Source organism: Solanum dulcamara, chromosome 12, assembly GCF_947179165.1.
Source record: "Solanum dulcamara chromosome 12, daSolDulc1.2, whole genome shotgun sequence".
In the NCBI taxonomy this organism is placed as follows: Eukaryota; Viridiplantae; Streptophyta; class Magnoliopsida; order Solanales; family Solanaceae; genus Solanum; species Solanum dulcamara.
The window spans coordinates 24,640,132-24,662,614 of NC_077248.1; the positions used below are offsets into that span (position 1 = coordinate 24,640,132).

At 37.1% G+C, this 22,483-nt stretch overlaps 1 protein-coding gene across 1 annotated transcript; it reads left to right on the forward strand.

Moving 5' to 3' along the window:
* The first annotated feature begins 3,363 nt into the window (after positions 1–3,363).
* Positions 3,364–4,134, forward strand: LOC129875693 (uncharacterized). Its single transcript, XM_055950960.1, has 3 exons — positions 3,364–3,393; positions 3,538–3,709; positions 3,791–4,134. The coding sequence occupies exons 1-3, from the start codon at positions 3,364–3,366 to the stop codon at positions 4,132–4,134; spliced, it is 546 nt and encodes a 181-aa protein (XP_055806935.1).
* The last annotated feature ends 18,349 nt before the right edge of the window (positions 4,135–22,483 follow it).

Below are 22,483 nucleotides of genomic sequence, written 5' to 3' on the forward strand. Positions count from 1 at the left end.
CAATCAAAGGTAAGTTAATTTGTACTTGTTTAAGCATTTTTACAAATTTTTCAAAACATTCCTCCTCTTTCTTCTTTTTAAATTTTTGTGGAAATGTGGGAGGTGGTTTTATTTTATGCTCTTGCTTAGTCTGTGGTCGGCTAGATTCATTAGTTGCAATCTCCGCAGCTTTATGTTTGCCTTCAATACCTTTGCTTTGTGGTATAGCTCAACTAATTTTAGTCCACTTCGTGTGCTTACAACATTTACCTACATGGGGTTTGGATCAGTATTACCTGGTAAACCAACTTGCAATTGTGAATTTTGAGCTCTTACTAGCTGTCCCACCTATTTATCTAAATTTTGAGTAGTGATTTGGTATTGACGAACATCTGCCGCTAGCTTAGCTTGATCATTCATGAGTTTTTTAAGCATCTATTCCACACTCATTTTTCCTGCACTGCTTGATTATTGGTTACTCTAGTATTGCTAATTATAGTGATGGCCTCCTCCTTGTAGTCTATATGGACTGTGGCTTTGATTGTTGTACTGCTGCCGACTTCCTTATGGTCTGAACTGTATCTGCCCTTGATGTTGGTTTTGCTTATTTCCACCCTATTAAAAATTCAGATGGTTTCTCTAGTTTGGGTTGTAAGTATTTCTATAGTAGTGATTACCTCCACCCTTAGGTACATTACCCATAAAATTCGTCGACTCAGGATTAGCTCCACACTATTCTGCCACATGTATTATTGCTGAACCATATTCACTGGAGCTTGCTGTTATCCTTTTGGTAAAGTGTTGAAATGTGTTGTCTTCATGTTTTGCATTACTGCAATCTATGTAGTAAATGTTTTCATCGTATCAACTTCCAACACGCTTTCTTGTTTTTGAACCACAGGTCTAGAGTTTCCTCTGTTCCACTTCGAATTTCCCTGAGATATGTGATTAAGCAATGTACAAAGTTCATCATATGTTTTTTCTAGTGCCTGTTCACCTGATGAAGAGTCGAGAAGAATTTTGGTGTGGGTTCCAACCCTTCTGGTGTTGATGATGATGAGGACAACTATTGATTAGAGATTTAAACATGTCCCAAGATTGGTATAAATTTTCTCTAGATTTTTGTTTAAAGCTTAAAATTTCAGCCCTCAAATTAGCTGTCTTCCCCGAAGGGAAGAACTTGATATGAAACTTGCAAGCCAATTCATTTCATGAAGTGATTGAATGTAGTAGTTTCGACTTCAACCATCACTTAGCTTTCCCCAACAAAGAAAATGGAAATAATGTTAACTTTATGTAGTCAGGAGATACCCCATTAGGCGTATAAGTGTTGCTAATCTCCAAGAAGTTTTGGATGTGGACTTGGGAATCTTCATGAGGAAAATATGTAAACTGCCCATTAGAGTGAAACAAACTGCAACATATTCTGTTTTAGTTCAAATATTCCTCCAGTGGGTCATTTCTGAATATTGGAGGTGACATTAGTTGTAAGTGGAATTGCCACATCACGTACTATCTTGGCTTCCATATCCACAGGGATCTCTACATGCACTTCATTAGTATTACCCAGATTTTCCTATGGTACAAGATATAGAACAATTGCTCTCCTTGTTTGCTGATTCAGAAATCTTTTAGGCTCAGCTAGTGGCTCTATAATGTTCCCACTTCTTTCTAGTGTGCCTTTGTGATTATTCATGCCATAAATAACAGTTGAGATCAAGTTGTTAACACCAACATAAATAATAAATAAACTTCGTAAATAAAACTATTTCCAAATTAAACAATCTCCCCAACAATGGTGCCAAAACCTTATTGCGTCCAAACGCACAGACAAGTGTATGCGGTCTCAAAAGCAACATAGTGAACCTTTTTAAGAGCTGGATATCGAACCCACAGAAATATTGAAGTATGCATTAATTAGATTTTCAATGAATCAAATTATTTATATGTGTTTTTAAAGAGTTGAGTTCATTTATATCTACGAAATAATTATACCAAAAATGATATGGAAAAATGATTTAACTATATTAGAGAAATTTTATCAATTTAAAGAAGAGTCCCAGGGTTGTAGCACTCAAAGATTTCTAGTCTAAACTCCTTTACTTTGGTATTCGATAAATTTTTCGATTACTAATTTACAAGTTAATTTTACAATTATTGTCTTCTGATCTCAAATTGCCTACTCTTGTTGGCAGCTTAAGTACATCGTTGAGTGGGGATAAGCATGAACTAACAAAAATAAATTAATCTTATCATCCTGTTTAGTAACCAAACATGGTGTATAGATATGTGTGACAGTCATTCTATACACGAATTATTCTTGGCAATTCTAGGACAAACATGCTCCTTATATTTTAGTGTTCCATCCCCTTTCCGTCTTTTGAGTTCCAGATAGACAAAAAAATTATTCTAATGGTGATCAAGCATTAAAATAATCAAAATAATAATATAAGAGTAATCACATATAAAAACTTATTTTCAATCAAAGCAAAAAGATTTAAACATTCATCTTTTGGATACAACCCAAGAACAAGGGGATTTAGCCACTCATGATGTATAACATATTTACATAAATCATTAATAACATCAAAACTTAAATTTAAATTAAAGGAAAGAAGAAAAAAATCACCAAAAGTAGTTCTTCATTCGTCTTCTTCAACTCCAAATCCGACAATTAGATCTACTTTTTAATAAATTATGTAAAGATGCTATTTATAGCACCAAAAATACAGAATTAAAGTAGATGTACTAAATTCCTCGACGCGGACATGGTTCATTATAATGAAATTTTTCATTTTCTATGTCGGCAAAAAGATTAGCTATCTAGAACTAGGTCCACTTCGCAGACCTGGCGCGCAACATACTGTTAAGTCAAATAAATTCCAAGTTTGGAAATTTCATCACTGAAGCTCAATTCCGCGATGCGGACATACTTCTTAATAATGCATTTTTCAAATTTTGTTCCCAACTTCCCCTTTGAGCTCCACTTTTAATTCGATCATACTTTGAATGTCTATTCTTTCTCAATTAGCTCTGAAAGTATCTAATCATGTTGGTTGGTTACAAAAATAGACAAATATGCAAAAATATGAACTAAACTCTAGGAATTTTCTCTTAACTCGACTATTGAATTGTGGGTTTTATGTGCTATTGGGCACATAAATATACCCAAGATCAGCAACTCAAATGTTCGTGCCAGTAAGTCATAAATGGCGTGGGTTTTCCATAGGAAATCTCTAAACACTAAAAAGATTGGTGAAGGATAAAAATGACCTGGAGGGTTATTACACACTGACTCTAACCCAAAACATATGAATGTGGTAAGTACCCATAAGGGTCATCTACTAGAGGAGTTAGATCCTAAAATAAAAAGTCAAAGAAAAGATGGTTGATGAAGCTAAGCCGAGTGAGCCAGTAGTTAACGATGAACCAAGAGCAAAACCACCTTCTTTATTTCCATAAAATCCCAAAAAGAAAAAGGATGATGAATACTTTGGTAAGTTTATTGAACTCCTTAAGAAGGTATATGTTAACTTGTCTTTGATTGACATTTTTTAGGAAATTCCTAAGTATGCAAAATATGTGAAAGATATTCTGGCTAACAAGAGTAGGTTGGCTGAATATGAAATGGTGGAACTCATTGAGGTGTGTAGTACAAAAATTCAAAATAAGCTATCTAACAAGTTGAAATATCCCGGGAGTTTCAGTTTCATGGTGAAACTCACGATTGGTAAGTGCATCAATGCAAGAGAGTTATGTTATTTGGCTGTAATTATTAATGTGATGCCTATATCTATGCTTCAAAAAATAGGATTGGGAAAGCCAAAGCCTACTACTATAATATTGCTACTAGCAGACCGTTCTGTAGCTAAGATTAATGGTATTATTAAGGATGTCTTTGTCAAAATAGGAACTCTCTTCTTCCCCATGGACCATTTCATCTTTGATTTTGAGTCTGAACCAGAAGTTCCATTTATTCTATTACATTCTTTCTTAGAAACTAGAGGAGCATTGATTGATGTGGTTGCTGATAGACTAACAATGAGGGCTCATGATAAAGTAGAGTTCTTTGATATTTATAGGGAAATGAAGTTGCCTATGATCTATGAGAAGCTTTCAACAGTGACAGTTATTGAAGAAGAAAGAGTAGCTTAGTATGTTACACCAAAGGACCCTCTTTATATAGTAGGGGATACTGACGCCTAGGAGTTGGCCTATATTTTAGATGTTACTAATGTGAGTACATTTTGAAAGAATATTGAAAAATTGTATAGAGTCTTGGGATACCCTCCCAAGACCTCAATTGTAGAAGCACCTACGTTAGACCTAAACATTCTTCCCTACAATCTAAGGTATGATTTCTTAGGTGCTAATGAAACTTTACCAATAATCATTTCTACAGCTTTGTCTGAAGTGTAGGTTGAAGCTTCTCTAGAGGTACTAAAAAGGAGGAAGAATGATATAGATTGGCAAATATCTAACATATATGGTATTAGCTTGTCCTTCTGCATACACATGATATTCATGGAGGCAGGAAGTTGAGTGCACTACCTCAGTGCAGATTGAATGCAACTATGAAAGACCGGTTTAGTATGTGCTGAAAAACAGAGGCATGACGGTGATCACCAATGAAAAGAATAAGTTGATTCGAACAAGTACAATCATAGAATGGCGCATATGTATGCATTACAAGAAATTGAATAAGGCTACTAGGAAGGACCACTACCCAGTTCCTTCCATTGACCAAATGTTGGGCTGGTTAGTAGGGTAGGAGTATGACTATTTTTTGGATTGTTATTTGGGATATAATCAAATTATGATTGCTCCAAAAGATCAAGAGAAGACTACATTCATTTTTCCTTATGGTACATATGCCTTCAAATATATGCCTTTGGTACTATGTAATGCTCTAACCACATTCCAAAGATGCATGATGGCCATTTTTCATGACATGGTCAAATACTTTGTGGAGATATTCATTAGACACATCTTAGTTTTTGGAGAGTATTTTGACAGGTGTCTAGAGGACTCAGACATGGTGCTAGCAAGGTGTGATGAAACTAATCATTTCCTAAATCGGGAAAAATTGCATTTTTTGGTAAAGGAGGGGATTGTGCTGGCTACTAGGTCATTAAAAGGTAGAGGTAATTGAGAAGCTTCCCCCTCCAGTCTCTATCAAATAGATGAAAAGTTTCCTTGGCCATGCTAGGTTTTATAGGATATCCATTAAGGATTTCTCTAAAACTACAAAACCTATGTGCATTCAACTAGAGAAAAAGATGAAATTTGAGTTTAAAGAGTAGTGCATCTAAGGTTTTGAGGCCTTGAAGAAAAATTTAATAAAAGCCCCAATCCTGAATTCTCCAAATTGGGAGCGTCCTTTTAAGTTGATGTGTGATGTAAGGGAAGTGGTTGTATGTACAACCTTACGTCAAATGAAGAAGAAAGTTTTTCACTCTATCTACTATGTGATGACGACATTGGATTCAACTTAAGCCAACAATATAGTTACGTAGAAGGAAATGCTAGCCTCGGTTTATGCCTTCAACAAGTTTAGGTCTTACCTTGTAGGAATAAAAATTGTTACTTATATTGACATACTGCTATTAGGTACCTTTTTAATAAGAAGGATGTAGAGCCGTGAATGATCAAGTGGATTCTATTGATTCAAGAGTTCAACATTGAGATTATGGTTCGAAAGGGCTCTAAAAACTAGATTGTCGATCGCCTATCAAGGTTGGAAAGTTCATCACTTATTGGTGAGCAAATTCAGATTCAGAAGGAGTTTCTGATGAATAATTATTAGGTTTAGAGGTGATTGAATTACCCTGGGATGCAGACATTGCCAACTACTTGGTGAGCTAAATATTTCCACCTAGTGCTATTATTCAGCAAAAGAAAAGGTTGAATTATTGTTACACCCCGTACCTTTTTACTTTGGAACGCATTCTTAAGTCTCTTGAAAGGATATTAAGTTCTTGGAAGGATCATAAGCTTCTTAAGTTTCTTAAAGTTTCCTAAAGTTTCTTAAAGCTTACTAAAGCTTCTTAAGAGTTACCATGTAAGCCGGGTAATCTATAACACTATCAAACAACTCCGAGGAAAGGAGAATGCGATACCCCATAGTAGAGAAGATTGGAAATAGAGTTATAAAAATTTAGAAGAAGTTGGAGAGCGAATAATGAGTCGTAGGACACGACTCATTTATGTAAGCTACCAACTTAGAAATATTGCATACTTAAGCTACTGGAGTACATACCAAGCTTACGTAGCAAGTATTAAGTAGGTTCGTAAAGTAAGATGAGCTTACGAACCCACATGGGGGAAAAAAGAGTGCCATATTGCAGCATGAGAGAGTGCCACATGGCAGCATGAGAGAGTGTCACATGGCAGCATGAGATAGTGCCATGTGATAGCAGCTGGAGTAAAGGTGGTGGACCCCACATGCCATGTGGAAGCCTATGATTGGAGGAAAGGGGTGTGTTGTCCCAATGAGGGCTTGACACATGTCACCACTTAGGGCTTGACACGTGTCACCACTTAGGGCTTGACACATGTCACCACTTAGGGGTTGACACGTGTCAGCCCCTAAAGTAGCCTATATATATATGTTTGATGACTTTTATACCATCCTTATCTTTTAGTTCATATTTATCAAAAGAAAATTCTAGAAAGAAGAAGAGAAGAGAAAACTTGAAGCTAGAGAAAGAGAGCTATGGTTTTGGGGAGAAAAAGGTGAGTTCTCCGATTTCATTCTATGAATTAATTATATAGGGTATACCAAAATATTATGAAGGTGTTAGTAATGAAAATTTATGGTTTGTAGAAGCCCAAAACGTTACCAAACAGACACGAAATTTTAGGCGCGCTAAAGGAACTTCTGAGGCAAGTTTTGACGAGTTTTGGGCAAGGTAAGGGCTTCCCTTTCAAATTGGAGTTTATGATATTTTTATGAGGTATATTAAATGTCTTAAATAAGATTGGAGGTGGAAAAATTGCATAAGGAAGATTGACGTTAGAAACAAACTAAATTGAAGTGGTTATAGCTAAATCGAAGTCGAGTAGTGGGTTGTCATTGTGGTTATGAGGGTGAAGTTGGTTGGGTTGCATGTTGTAGGGATTTAAAGTTTTTTAAAAAGGGTATGGGTGCTGCTGTTTCAGACACATGACCCTCCATTTGGTATGGTTAAATATTTTGTGAAAGATTAAAAACTCTATTTTCGTATCGTAGTTTTGAGCTAGTTGTTTGGAGTTGTATTGTGTAATGTTGAGGTGGTTTACTTGTATATATGCTGCTGGTTGTTGTTTTTGGTATGGTTGTTGACACAGTGGCCGAGTTAAAACCTCGGGGATGTTGAAGTTACATGGGAAATGCTGCCCAATTTTCGATAGCATCGGAACTAGTAACAAACTAGTTCAGGGTAATGGATAAGGAAATGACTCCTATTAATCTTGGTTGTAGAGTGGGATATTGGAAAGTGAAAGGATATTAATCTTAGTATTACTTTCATGTCAAATAGGTTAAGGAGGTATCAAGGCAAGCCGAATTTTAATTAATCCCAAAAAAAGTATGTGAAGCTTTCTCTTGGCATGTCTTAGCCTTAAGTGATTGATATACGAAATGTGGAGATAATTCCATTCATATAAAACTAAGTATGACTCATAAGTCTTATTCACTTCTCAATGGTAGAATTCCTATACTAGTTGAGTTATTGCCTCTTAAGGCTTCTATATGATGGAGAGTACTAAGTATGTGACGTTATCTCCTTTCTCTTGGCATGTCTTTGGCATGAGTAAATAGAGCTATCCTTATTTCCTCTTGGTATGCTTTTGATATAAGTATGATTCTATTACGCTATAATTATTCACCGAGCCATAATGGGCCAAGTATGATATATGCATATGATGACTCCATGAGGGAAAATAGAGAGTATGTAAAGCTTATTCTTTCTCTTATTTTGGCATGTCCTAGATGTACATAAAAGATGATATAATATCGGAGGTGACTCCATTCCTAAGTGTTTCTTACTCATCCTCTAATGTTGGAACTCTTTCAATAATTGAGCTATTTCTTCTCAAGTTTTTCTATACATTGGGAAGTAGTAAGTATGTAAAGCTAATCTTCCTTTCTTTTTGACTTGATCTTTATGAAACAAATAGATGAAGTATATACGATTCCAAGGAAGTTCCTCTTGTTAAAGACACTAGGATAGCCAACTTCTTGATTCCTAAAAGATATTTGATGATGACTTGATACGAGAATATGATTCCAAAATTTCCATTTTGATCTAATCCATAGTGGCAATCAAAAGGTACTTGACATGACTCTTGTCTTGGTTTTTGAGTGATAGCATATTTTGAGTATTCCATCTAGTCTCAAATACGATCTAAAATACATATGGTTACTTAATACTTTACTCGTGTATATGGTAACCCTTCTATCATCGAGTCCCGAGCCGGGTACATAATCGTACGCAGTTCACTACATTATCCATCGAGTCCCTCACTAAAGGCCTGAGTATGTTATATGAGGAAATGATAATACAATGACATGAACAACTCACCGAGTCCCTCACTAGAGGGACAGGTACGTATGTATATATATATGTATGTATGATGATGTGATTTGATAAGGTGGTAATGGCGCTAGACCCTATGATGGTCCTACAATTATGATTTACCGAGTCCCTTACTACAGGGATGGATACGTATGTATATATGATATCTGGATCAGACCAAACGTTCCTCGGTATTACTATATGATATCTAGATCAAACCAAACATTCCTTGGCATTATTATATGATGTACAGATCGGGCCGTACATTCCTCGGCATGTACTTACTATATATATGGACCGGACAGTACGTTCTACAACGCTAATAATATATATGTGTATATGATGAAAGAATAATGTAGATGGTACACTAAGTCCCTAAAATGGGTCGGGCACAGTACGTGATGGTAGTATATATGACTTTCATTTATACGATGCGAGTACAATAAGGGTTAAATGTTATGCTTTCCCCCTGCATCCCTATGCCAACTGTAATTTATTTATGATGTCTATGCTTTACATACTCAGTACATATGTCGTACTGACCCCTCTTTTCTCGGGGGGACTGCGTTCATGCCCGCAGGTACAGATACACACTTTGGGGATCCGTCAGCATAGGAGTTCCACTCAGCAGTTCAGAAGCGCTCCATTATGCTGGAGCCTAGTTTTGGTATTAATCCTTGATGTATATATTTATTTGCTCACGGGTATGGTGGGGGTCCTATCCTGCCTTATGTTACTATTCTTACTCTTAAAGATCTGTGGACATGTATGTGGGTTGTGTTTGGGTTGTATATACATGTATGTACAGTGGTGCCTATGATAAGCCTCATTGGCTTATATGTTATCCTGCTTGTTGATGTGTTATAACTTAAACATGGGACAGATTTACTTATAAATAGCAGGGATATATGTAAGTGCCCAGTTTGGGCACCCGTCATGGCCTACGGGGTTGGGTTATAATAATTATGATGCTCACTTTTACATATAAGAGAAGCCTTATTTATTCAAGGAAGGACCAATTAGAATGATGAAGAGATCTGTGCTTGAGTTTGAGATGAGATAAGTGTTGTATAGCTTCCATTCTTCTGCATATAGTGGTCATCAAGAAGGTGAGCACACAACTCAAAAAGTGCTCTAATCAGGTTTTTCCTTTCCTACTATTTTCAAAGATGTTACAAGTTATATGAGAAGCTATGATCAATGCCAAAGGATGGGGATGATATCCAGAAGGCATGAGATGCCACTGCACAACATCTTGGAGGTTGAAATATTGGACGTCTAGGGGTTGATTTCATTGGATCTTTCCCACAACATCTTGGAGGTTGAAATATTGGACGTCTAGGGGTTGATTTCATTGGATCTTTCCCACTATCTATTGGCAACCAATATATCCTTGTGGTAGTAGATTATGTATTAGAGTGGGTGGAGGTAGTGGCTCTGCCTACTAATGATTCCAAAGTGGTGCTTAAGTTCTTAAAAAAAGCACATATTTAGTCAGTTTGGAACTCCACGAGAAATAATCAGTGATGGTGGGAAGCATTTTATCAATTAGTTGGTAAAGAATCTCTTGGCCAAGTACGTGGCCTATCATAAGGTGGCTACAGTGTACCACCCATAAACAAGAAGACATGTAGAGGTATCCAATCATGAGATAAAGCAGATCCTATTGAAAATAGTGAATGCACAAAGAAAGGTTTAGGCAATGAATCTAGGTGATGCACTATAGGCATACATGATAACATATAAGACACCAATAGGGACTTCTCCCTATCACATAGTCTTTGGTAAAACATGACATCTTCCTTCTTACCAAGAACACCAGGCTTACTGGGTAAAAAAAAGTTGAACCTCGATCTAGACTTCGCTGAGAGGGAAATAATTGACCATCTACATGAATTACTGGAGTTTAGGCTACATGCTTATGAGAGTATGAAGATGTATAAGGAGAAAATAAAGTGCTGACATAATAAACATATCGTATGACAAGTCTTTGATCCAGGTCAAAAGGTATTATTGCTTAATTCTAGGTTGAGGTTGCTCCCAGGTAAGCTGAGGTCAAAGAAGAATAGACCCTTTGAAGTGGTGTGAATGAACAAGAATGGAGCTGTGGAACAGAGCATCGATAAATAGTCCACTTCTCTAGTCATTGGACAAAGGGTGCAGCACTACTTTGGAAATAAGGTAACTCGTGAAGAAGATGTTCTTGAGATTAACAATGAATGATCTAAAGGTTGAGTTATGCTGCGACATTAAATTAGGTGCTACATTGGAGGAACCCCTTGATTTCGTACACTAGCTAGAATTTTTATTTCCTTTGTTTTTGTAGTTTTGTTTTTGAACTTAGTTTATTTTTTTGTGGCTTTAGGTTGTAATTTAAACTTAATTTATTTTGTTTTTGTATCTTTAGGTTGTAATTTAAATTTGGATAAGTGTAACAAAAAATATATATAGGAAATAATGGAGTCAAAGACAGACGCGCATCTAGACGGTGTTGAGATGGGCTTTCGATGGGATTAATAACAACACACAAAATAGTAGAGTCCAAGACAGTGGCATGTTGTGGACATGGTAAGTAAAAAAAAATTCATTAAAAAGTTAGTTTTTACCCAAATACCAGACCCCCATCGCCTTTTAATCCCTAAAACCTTCCCAAATTCCGCATTGCCTATAAGAAAAAAGAAAAAGAAGGATTCACCCCCTCTTTTCCTAAGTCCTAAGTTTTCAATTTCAAATTTATGGCGTGAAGTTGGATTTCTCCTTCAAGTTCTTTAATTTTCTCCTATCTAAGTAATAAATGATACTATGTCTGGAACTCACAGAGTCGAGAAAAAGGTTCCATTTACTAGCCATAAAAGAGTGAGGAGTGGGAAAACTTTCCCTCCTGCACCAGAAATCATGAGAGGTCAAACTCGCCACTATGGCCTCATGGTAGCTGCCCCAGAAGGCAAAAGGTGGTACAAGACGCACACAGACCTAATATTTCTCTGATGTGTTCATTGAGGATGAGAATGTGGCGAGGACTTCCCTCACATTATGCAACGCATTTAAGAGCTGTACATAGGGTTTGTACTCATGGTCCCACTCTTACCATGGCAGAGTACAACAAGATAGATGAGCTAAATACGGGTCATATATATGGGATGAAATACTGCACCACCAAAATGAGTGTCGAGCATCTACTGCAGAGTACCTCTGATATATTAAAAAGAGGTATCCCCTAAATAAACATTCAATGGCAGTGCTAGGATTGAGTATGGCTTATTATAAGCCCACCTACGATGATGTCCCCACTCATGAGGACTAGACACACACAATGTCGAATAGAGAGTCGCATTCATAGGAGGAAGCAGACGAACTACTGGCTTTTGAGAATGTCGGAGGTGATGATGATATGGAAGACTAAATAGGGAAGTTCTCCACCCTACTTTTATTTTACACTTGTGATTTTTCTAGCACTTGGGACAATGCTAAACTTTTAAGTGTAGGTTGGGGCTTGCCATTATATATGTAAATAACTATATTTTTGTTTTGGTTATTGATTTTTATTTTGGGTTCCTTGGAATTTGTTTTTCGTTCTGTGGCCAAGGATAGTCCCATTGAACTGTACAAAAAGAGAATAGTGTCTAGAAGGATTGTGTATAGTCATAGCTTAGTGATGGCCCTATGGTTGATAGGTAATAACCGTCCTAAGGGTATGCGTTCGTCATTGTGTCTGCATGTAAGGTGTTGGGTTAATCCTATGTGACTAAATGAGGCAAGTTTTGGAATGTGAAAATCATTATTTCAATGGAATGAGTGTGTTTGAGACATCTAGGCCCTTTTATTTGACTCAAAGTAACATATGCTTAATTTTGAATTCATGATATTGTTTGGTCGAGAGTCTGTAGAATCAATCTTGATTTGAATATGTGCCATGTGTGAAAGGTTTGTTTCACTCCATGCTATCGATTGATATCTAAAACTTTCTCAGTGTATTTGTAAAATGAAATGAAGAATGTGTAGTTGAGGAAGAAATATATGCATTTCTTTGATAGCCTTGTGTTACACCCCCTTTTGGACCCATCATGATGTATATCCCTAGTTAACCCCTTTGAGACTTTGACTTATTCTTTGATAGCCTCATCTGAAGCCTATTCATATTCCTTGAATAGACCTTAAATTGGATACAAAGATTCTAAGTGTTTTATTTGAAAGAGAGTGAAGGAAGAGAAAAAGCAAGTGTGAAGCCCAAAACATAATATAGAAATGCTTGAAAATATTATGGCTTGATGTTAGGTAGTGTTAAAACAAAGTTGGAAAAAGAGAAAAATAATAAGACACAAAAAAGAAGAGAAGGATGAATTGAGAAATCCTTACAAAAAAGTGTTTAAGTAGCTTAAAGAAGAGGGGTAAGGAAACAAAAGAGGGGCAATAATGAGGTTGTTAAAATAAGGTCTGTAATGAAAAATGTATTAAAGCGCTTTTGAATGTAGACTATTCATATCCAAAGAGAGTACCTACCCATCCCCTAGCCTACAGTAAAACCCACAAAGTTCTATTTGATCTTGAACTTCCATATTCTTAAATTAGTGCCACATTACACTACGGGCAAGCTTATGGCTCATCTTTTGTGACATGAGAATTCATTTGGGAGAGTGAGAAGAGTTCTATAATTGTTTGAACTTCTATATTTATGGTGAATTTGAATGCTTTTTATGGTGAGGGAACCTGTTCAATGAGAGAATGGTAACATATATGACTTGTTGAATGAGTAATAAGCATAACTTTGCTGCATTGTAGAGTTAATTCTTGAAGCTAGAAGGTTTTTAATGAGTCATTCTTGTGGTTGTAATGTCGTAATATTCTTTGTGTGAAGTACGTCAGTCATATGGTTGTTTGGCCTAAGCTTGAATTCCTTGAGTGTAGAGTGTATTAGAGTCATCTTATGTATGAAAGTGCGGGTTTTTCAAAGGATGAACAAAGCTTTAACTATGGGGTAGTGACCTTGTGCGTATTTATACTCCTAAAAGCCAATTTATCCCATATGTTTAGCTAAGTTCAAGAGAAAATTCTGTAGTTTTAATTATATTTTCAGAGTTAATTGATTAAATTTCTTCTATCCAATATGTTTGTAGGGTGAAATGCAAGAGAAGAGCTAAAAATGAGTAACAGTGGAAGCCAAGCTGGAAAAAAAAGTCTAAGTATTCTAATGATGTATTGAAAAACTATAAAATGCATGAAGTGGGAGTAACTCAAAGTTGTAAAGCTGGGAGTTTATAATTTGGCAAGCAAAGTTGGAAAACCAGTGGAGTAGGTGATATATCTGCGTTGCGGAGAAGGAAGAAATTTTCAGATGGTGAAGCAAAGGAGCAGGTCTGTATTGCGGACCTTAAGGCCCAAATTTGTCCGCGTGTTTTTTGTTTTACCCTATAAATAGCCGAATTTATTTATATTATTGATTATTCAGTCTTTTAACGAGGAGAGCACGACTTGGGCGACTCTTTTGACGAACTCTAGGGTTATTCTTTTACTTTTTCATTTTCTTAAACTCTTGAATGTTCATTAAACATTTGGGTAGGATGATTCAAAACATGAATGGCTAATTTCCCTTATTCTAGGGTTGTGGCCACAGGTGATGGTATAATATTTATTATCTTTAGCAAAAAACAGGTTATTGTATAAGTTATTCTTACATTCTAGTTTTCTTTATTTTAATGTCTGATCAACATTAAGATACACCTATTTTCCACTCTTGAATTCGAGAGACGAATGGAGGGATAGAACAAAGAATGTGTGGAACATGTTCATTCTAGGGAAAAACTTAGAATGTTTTGCATCTAGGATAGAAATGTACCTATACGCTTCGTTTGGTTATTAGGCAAGATAATAGCTTAATTCTCTATTGTTGGTTCATGCCTATCCCCACTTAACAATGTATTTAGGCTGTCAAAGGTAGTAAGTGATTAGAGGTCGAGAGACCATGATTGTAAATTTAACCTAATGAATCAGTAACTTGATAACCTATCAAATTCTAAAGTAAGAAACATTATGCTAGAACTCAATTTCAGCTGCAATCCTAGAATTTCTCTCAATTTGTGAAAACCTTGTTTAAACTGAATCATTTGCTAACTAGTTAGTTGATTTTAATCATCTCAACATCATTAGTTTAAACCCACTCTTACAACTCTCTCACTCAAGCGCATTTATTTTAGTTACACTGGAAAGTGATTATTTGTCAAATTAAAGTCCATCGGGTTCGATAATCTGTCTTGAAAGAGCCACTGTAGTACTTGGTTGACCATGTGCACTTGTGTGTGCTATTGGGATCAACAACTTGAACATGAGCTATATGTGGATCCATAAGTTATTCCTTTAAGGGACCTATGGTGGCATCCACTTTTGGAACTAAGGATTGCTACTAGGGTTCCTTGTGGATCCCTACCATGAAGTTCATTAGGTGCTAATTTAATCCCAACGTAATACATAAAACATAGTCATTAGAAAATTTAAATAAACCAATCCAACATCAAGAAAATACATAACAAGAATATCTCCTTGAAATCCATGATCATAACTTGAACTTGTGGATACTGACCTTTCTAAGCATCCAAATCATGGTATCTTGCATATTGTCAGAAAACCTTTCACAATTCATGATTTTATACTTGAATCATAATACATAGCGTTTATAAATTATACACGAGATTTTATCAAATCCATAATTCATACTTGAAATTCATGACATAATGCATGGGTCCTTATAAAATTCATTGAAAACATGTAACTGAATTGAATTCATGCATGAGTAGATCATTATAATTGCATAAGAGCATAATTGAATCAACGCAAATTGATCAATAGTAGAATTTAGGAGAAATTTATGAAAGAGGAAATAGAGAAAATTTTGGAACTCCATAGATGGAAAGGATACTTGGATGAAATTCCCACATGTCTTGGGTAATCGAAGCCCTTGATGAAATTGGAACTTGGAGACTTGAACTTGAAGATTCTTGAGTTCTTAACTTGGAGAAGAAGATGGACTTGGGGGAGGAATTTTAGAGAGATAATTTTTTGTTTAGGGTGAATAAGAGTGAATGAGGGATTTAGAAAGGTTTGAGGCAGTTAATAGGATTGGAATAAACCCCAAAAACCATTCAAAACGAATAATAAATTAATGGAAAAGGACCAAAACACCCCTTGAAAAATCAGTCACTTGGACGGATGCTCTTTATGGACCATTAAACCCTCCACAGTCCGTGTAGTGGCTCATGATTTGGAGAGGGAATCTAGGCTTTGAAGATTCAACTTCTATGGGCTTCTTCAGAGCTTGTTAAAAGCTCCACTGGTCGTGGAGAGCTTGATGAAGAATGGCTCACGTAGGATACTGGGGGTTGGGTTTTACAGATCATCCTACAGTTTGTGAGAAGTTTTATGGGCCGTAGACAATTTCGTGCACTTCTCCTTAACATTCCCTTTTCCTGATCAATTTCCACTGGACCCAATTACGAACCATCAACAATTAAACGAGCCATAAGCCTCTTTCATACAAAACCCCTTGGTCTAAACTTGAGGAAAGGGAGGCTATGGTCGAGTTCGATGGTCTGTGGAACTTTCTATGATAAATGGACCCCTCCGTGAACTTCCCTCCTTTTCCCCATTGCCCAATACACTAACGTGATGGCCTTCCATGGCTCATTGTTCTCTCTACGGCTCATCAAGGGCATCGTGTAAAAACCTAGTTGCGCCATTTTTTTGAGATTTCCTATTTCAATCCCATTTTTTGACTTTCCAACATTTGGGGGTTTTCAATATCTCCCACTTAGGAACATTTATCCTCAAATGGGACTTAGACAAATGGGACTCAAGGTAGCATAAATAAAGTACGAAAAGAGACTATCAACCCAACATGAATTCAATGATAAATCAAAATACATAAAATATGGAATATACAACCCCAAGATAAAACATGGCTTTAAAACTCATTTCATGAACATGAATGCATACGAAAACATGAGAATTACTAAAACATATGTATTGGAAGGAGTGAATCATGAAAGAACTCAATAACTTAACTTGGAATGGAGGGAAAGAAGTGAGGATATCTGACATCATATCGGCTTCAGCATCCCATTAAGCACCCTCAACATGATGGTTCGTCCAACAAACCATCACTGATGAAACTTCTTTGTTCCTCAACCTCGAAATTTCTCGATCTTGAACTCAATCGGAACCTTCTCATAGGATAGAATCTCTTTCACACCAATGTTGTCCAAAGGCACAATAGAGATAGGATCACCCACACACTTCTTCAATAATAAAATATGAAACACCGGATGCACTGATACAAACTCCGCGAGCATATCCAACTCATATGCCACCTTACCAAAATGCCTTAGAATTTATAATAGGCCAACATATCAGGGACTAAGCTTCCCCTTCTTTCCAAAGCACAACACACCCTTCATGGATGATATTTTCAAGTAAACCCAATTATCTAGCTCAATTTTAACTTTCATTCTCCTCACATCCAAATAGAACTTTTGTCTACTCTGGTAATCTTTAATATTTCTCTAATGATAACCTTTTGATGGCCTCACACACCAACTCGGGTGCTATCAAGACAAATTCACCAACTTCAAACCAACCAATAGGAGATCTAATCTCCTACCATATAAAGCATTAAATAGAGCTATTTGGATACTAGAATGGTATCTATTATTATAGGCAAACTCGATCAATGGAAAGTGCTCATCACAATTTCCTTTAAAGTCAATTACACAAGCTCTCAACATGTCTTCCAAGGTCTAAATAGTACGCTCGTCTTGTCCATTGGTCTCATGGTGAAAAGTTGTGCTCAACTTAACATGAGTATCAATACACTTTTGGAATGACCTCCAAAATTGGGTATCTTGATATGAAATGATAGATAATTGAACACCAAGAAGCTTAATCAACATTCGGATGTAAACTGTAGCATAATCCTATGATGAATAGAAAGTCTTAATGAGAAAGAAATGCACCAACATAGTCATTCGATTAATAATCACCTAAATTGAATCATGTTGCCTATGGATACGAGGCAAAACCTATAATGAAGTCCATTTCAATTCTTCCCTGTTTAAAGTAGGAATCTCAATGTCTTGAGCTAAACCTCCTGGTTTTTTATGCTCAACCTTCACTTGTTGACAATTAATACATTTAGCCATGAACTTTGTTATATCCTTCTTCATGTCATTCCACCAATACTGTTACACCCCACACTTTTAAACCTTAAAATGTGTTCCTAATCTTGTTGAAAGTGGACATGAGATCCCTACTATCCACACACATAAAACAACCCTAAGGAAAGAAGAAGGCGACACCCTACAGTAGAGAAGGTTGGAAATAGAGTTATAAGAATCCGAAAGGAGTTGGAGGCCCAGTAATGAGTCATAGGACTCAATTTACCTACGAAAGCTACTAACTTAGAAGCCTTAAACACGTGAGCTACTTGAGGATTTACCAAGCTTGCATAGCACAGATTACATAGGCTCTTAAAATAAGATGAGATTATGAACCTACGAGGAAGAGAAGAGAAGGACACATGGCATCCTAGAAAGGCGACACATGGCAGCACCTCAATAAAGAAGGTGACCCACCTTATTGGGGTCAAGTAGGTTACCCACCTACTTGGGGTGGGCCCACCAAGGACATGTGGTAGTCCCTCATTGGTTACATGGTTAAGGTGGCCCAATAAAGTCTTGATATGTGTCACCCTTAGGGGATGACATGTGTCACCTCCTAAGGGCTTGTATATCTACCTTATTTGATAACTTAGTCATCATATTAACATTTCACAACATGAGAAAATAAGAGAAACTTGAGAGAAAACCTTAGAACTAAGGCAAGGAGAGCTACGGGTTTGCCAAGAAGAAAAGATAGGGCCCGATTTCATTCTGTAAATTAATTATTTGTGGTATACTACGGTGATATAAAGGTTTTAAATAATGAAAATTTCAATTTGGAGAAGCGAAGAAGGGATACAAACAGCCCGCACAATTTCAGCACGTTTACAGAAGTTCTGAGGCGAGTTTTGGCGAGTTTTAGCCAATTTCGGATAAGGTAAGGTTTCTCCTTTCAATTTGGAATTTATGGGGTTGTTATGAAGTGTATTATACACCTTATACATGGATTTAAGTACAAAAAAATCCGTGGAAATGCCTGACATTCAAAACAATCTAAATTGAAGTCGTCGTAGCTAAATTGAAGTCGAAGAGGGCGTTGTGTTTGTGGTGTGTGGCTGCTGGTCGTGTGGTGGTGTTTTAAGATGATTTAATAGGATTTAAATAGGGCGTGGTTGCTTCTTTTTTCATCCAAATGACCCTCCACTTTGCGTAGTTAACGGTTTTATGAAATAAGGATTAAAAACCCTTTTTTGGTATCGTAGTTTTGGGCTAGTTGTTTGGAACTTATATTACATCGTGTTGTGATATTTTTATGTTTTTAGCTGTTGGTTGTTGTGTTTGTTGTCGTTTCTAAGGTTTTGGAGTAAAATGGAATTCGGATAGGGCATGTTATAGGGGAGGTGCTGCCTGATTTCCGTTAACTTCTTAACTTGTTAAGGAACTAGTCGAGAAGGCGAACGAGGGGTTGATTTCTATGAATACTCATGTGTAGCCTAAGTTTATGGATATCCAAGGGTTTTTAATACTCGTATTTCTTTTTATGTTACTTATTTTCAAAGAACGACGAGATGAATGAGATAAAAAGTAACCCCTAACAGGTATGTGAAACTATCTCTTCTTTCTTTTGGCATGTCTTATATGTAGACTATGGATGATGTAAGATTTGGTGAAACTTCATTCTTAGGTTCTGAATATGAATTCAGGGCTCTTGATCACTTCTGGATGTTAAGACCCTTAAAGTAGTTAAACTCCTATTCCTCGAGTCTTCTATGTGATTGTATAGTGATTGATTAGACAAAGCCCTTCTTTTTTTTAAAAGCTTTGAGATAACCAATGCTTAAACTTCTATAAGATATTTCACACTAGTATATGTATAAGATTTCCAAAACCCCTTTTTACATAGTCCTTACTGACATTTAGAGGGTATACGTCAGATACTTCCTACCCTGATCTCCAAGTGATGGTTCACTTGATGACTTCATTGAGTATTAGACAATGATTTAAACTATGTTTTGTTTCCCACTACTCTACTCATGTATGCTGTAACACTTCTTCTTCGAGTCCCATGCCGGTTATCAGATTCATGCTCAATTTCACTGCATTGTTCATCGCGCCCTTACTAGAGGGTTGGGGTACGTATATATATATATATGTGTGTGTGTGTGTGTGTGTGATGATGTGTTGTAATAAGGAGGTGTTGGTTCTACAGATATGATTCACTGGATCCCTAATAGGGCCGACTATATTGTAAAATTTGAGCATGTATGATTTTACTTCCCCAAGTACAAGTTTCTTATTTGATATTTTATCCCCTGCCTCTCTATTTTAGATATAGTTCCAGTCGTATTATGTTATGTTTTACATACTCAGTACATATGTCGTACTGACCCCTTTTCTTCGGGGGGGCTGTATTTCATGTCCGCAGGTATAGGTATAGGTTTTGGGATTCCGTCAGCCTAGGATTCTGCTCAACCAATTTAGAAGAAGCTTCATTACATTGGAGCCCAGTTTTGGTGCTGATACTTGATGTACATATTACTTTCGATTGTACAGAGGTACGACAGGGGCCTTGTCCCGCCATATCTTAGCATCACTACTCTTAGAGGTCTATAGACATGTATATGTGGGTTGTATGTTTAAGTTTTATTCAGTTGTGTCTACATGAAATATTGTAAAGGTTTATATGTATGGCAGCCTTATCGGCTTAGGTGCCCTTCCATGTTTTAATGAAAGAACCTATATATGTATGAAAATGTTTTACCCCACTAGGGTTTTGATTTAACTTGACCACAGCTTATAGATATGTATACGGGGGTCCAGGTCATACCCCAATCGCGGACTATGGGGTTGGGTCATCACAGAAGTGGTATCAGAGTAGTTCGTCCTTGGAATGTCTACAGACCGTGTCAAGTAGATTCTTGTGTATCGATGTGTTGTATGCCACATCTATAAACAAGAAGTTACAGGGCATTTAGGATGTTTCTTTTCTTTCATATCTAAGATCGTGCAATAGAGCCGAGTCATAGGAAATGAAATTCCTCATACTAACCAGTGATTTCAATAGAAGGACAACATCGATAAAAGAAAATAATTGATGATGTTGGGAGTTACACAGCACGCAGATAAGTAAAGGCACAAAATATATGTGTCAGGTAAGACATTGAAGTGTGATTGACATAAAAAAGTAGATGGGGCAGTTCGAGTTGGACATATGATGTAAGTCCATCCTTTCATATTGTTGTTAATATTGGGTGCCCTGTGTGGCTGCGATATGGATGTATATATATGTTGGCCCTGTGAGGCATTGTTGGCATTTTTGGCCTGCAGGTTTGGAATAGTAAGAAATACAGAGGAAACTCTGTCCAAATTTTTCTTAGAAATAAAAAGAGAAGGAAGTATAGGATTGAAATAGGCCTTGAAAGGTAGTGCCCATCATAACGATAAGAGTTGATAAACCTACGAGTGTGGCTGACCTCGAGAAATAAGCTAATTGTTGAATTAATGGTAATAGCAGCTAGGATGATTTCTCCCTAACAAACCATTATATTTGCAGCAATGTTTCCAAGAAAAGCAATAACCGCCCGGAAGTACAAGTCAATAGCGGAAGAAATGGGTCAGGCCCCGAAGGTTACTAGGACTCGTGCCCAGTTTATGTCGGGGATTATGTTCAAATCAGCAAGCTCTATTATGCCGCCACTTCCAGAAGGGCCTGGGGCAGCAGTAGTTGCAGAACCTCAGGCCCCAGTATTTGGACCTTCAGCCCTATAGTCAGGGCCAGAGGATAGGGCAATGAGAGATGCAGTTTTATTGCTGACCAAATTAGTGGCAGGGCAGGCTCAAAGGCATGGGCGAGGGAGGAAGGGGAAATACAAAGGGCAACAGCCCGATAGAGGTTATAACGGATGCCAACATAAGAAAGCTAGGTCGGCTGGTGATCTTGGGAAATTTCAAAGCGGGCACCCTCAGCAGTATAGTGGATACCCTTCCTAACCAACCTGGAGTGCACCCCTTCAGTTCCCAGGTTGGAGATTCAATAGCATGGGATGTCCAGGAGTTGGTCAGAATTCCAGGGTGCCAAGTCTACAGATGGGCAATAGTTTGCATCAGTCAAGGCCACCTTTGCCTCAGTTTCCTCGTTATGATAAGACTCATTTTGGAAAATGTCGTTTTGGGACAGGTGCTTGTTTTACGTATGGCCGTCAAGGCCATTTCATGAGAACATGTCAATTAAGAAGTAGGCTAAGTGGTACATCTCCTCCTATGGGGACAGTTGTGAGTTTTTCTTCTTTAGTGGCTACGCACCTTATGGGGTGGGGTACTCATATATCAGCTAGCCGTGGTGGACCTTCTAGTTCTAGCAGTCCTTCGAGTCATATTCATGCTTTAGCTAGCAGACAGGACCGGGAGAGACAACAAATATGGCTACATGTATATTACAAATCTTCTTCCAGGATACATGTGCATTAATAAAACCCAAATTAACCAACCCGTTTGAGGTAACAACACTAACAGGAGACTTTATTGTAGAAAAGCAAGGTGAGAATAGATAGTTGTCATACCTTGGCTATCTCACGGGGGAGATGGTAAGGAAATTCTAACGAAGGCACCCAAGATAGACATAAGTAACTGAATACAAGAGTGGAACGAGAGGAGAATGTATAGTTGTAAATTTAAAGGCATAAGTGCGATAACATGGCGATAGAAGTGAGCCTCGAATACACGATAAGCGTGAAAGCTCTAGAGGCATAAGGAAGGATTATGTTTAGGTGACGCCATCTTAGAGAATAGTGGGATCCTCCAAGG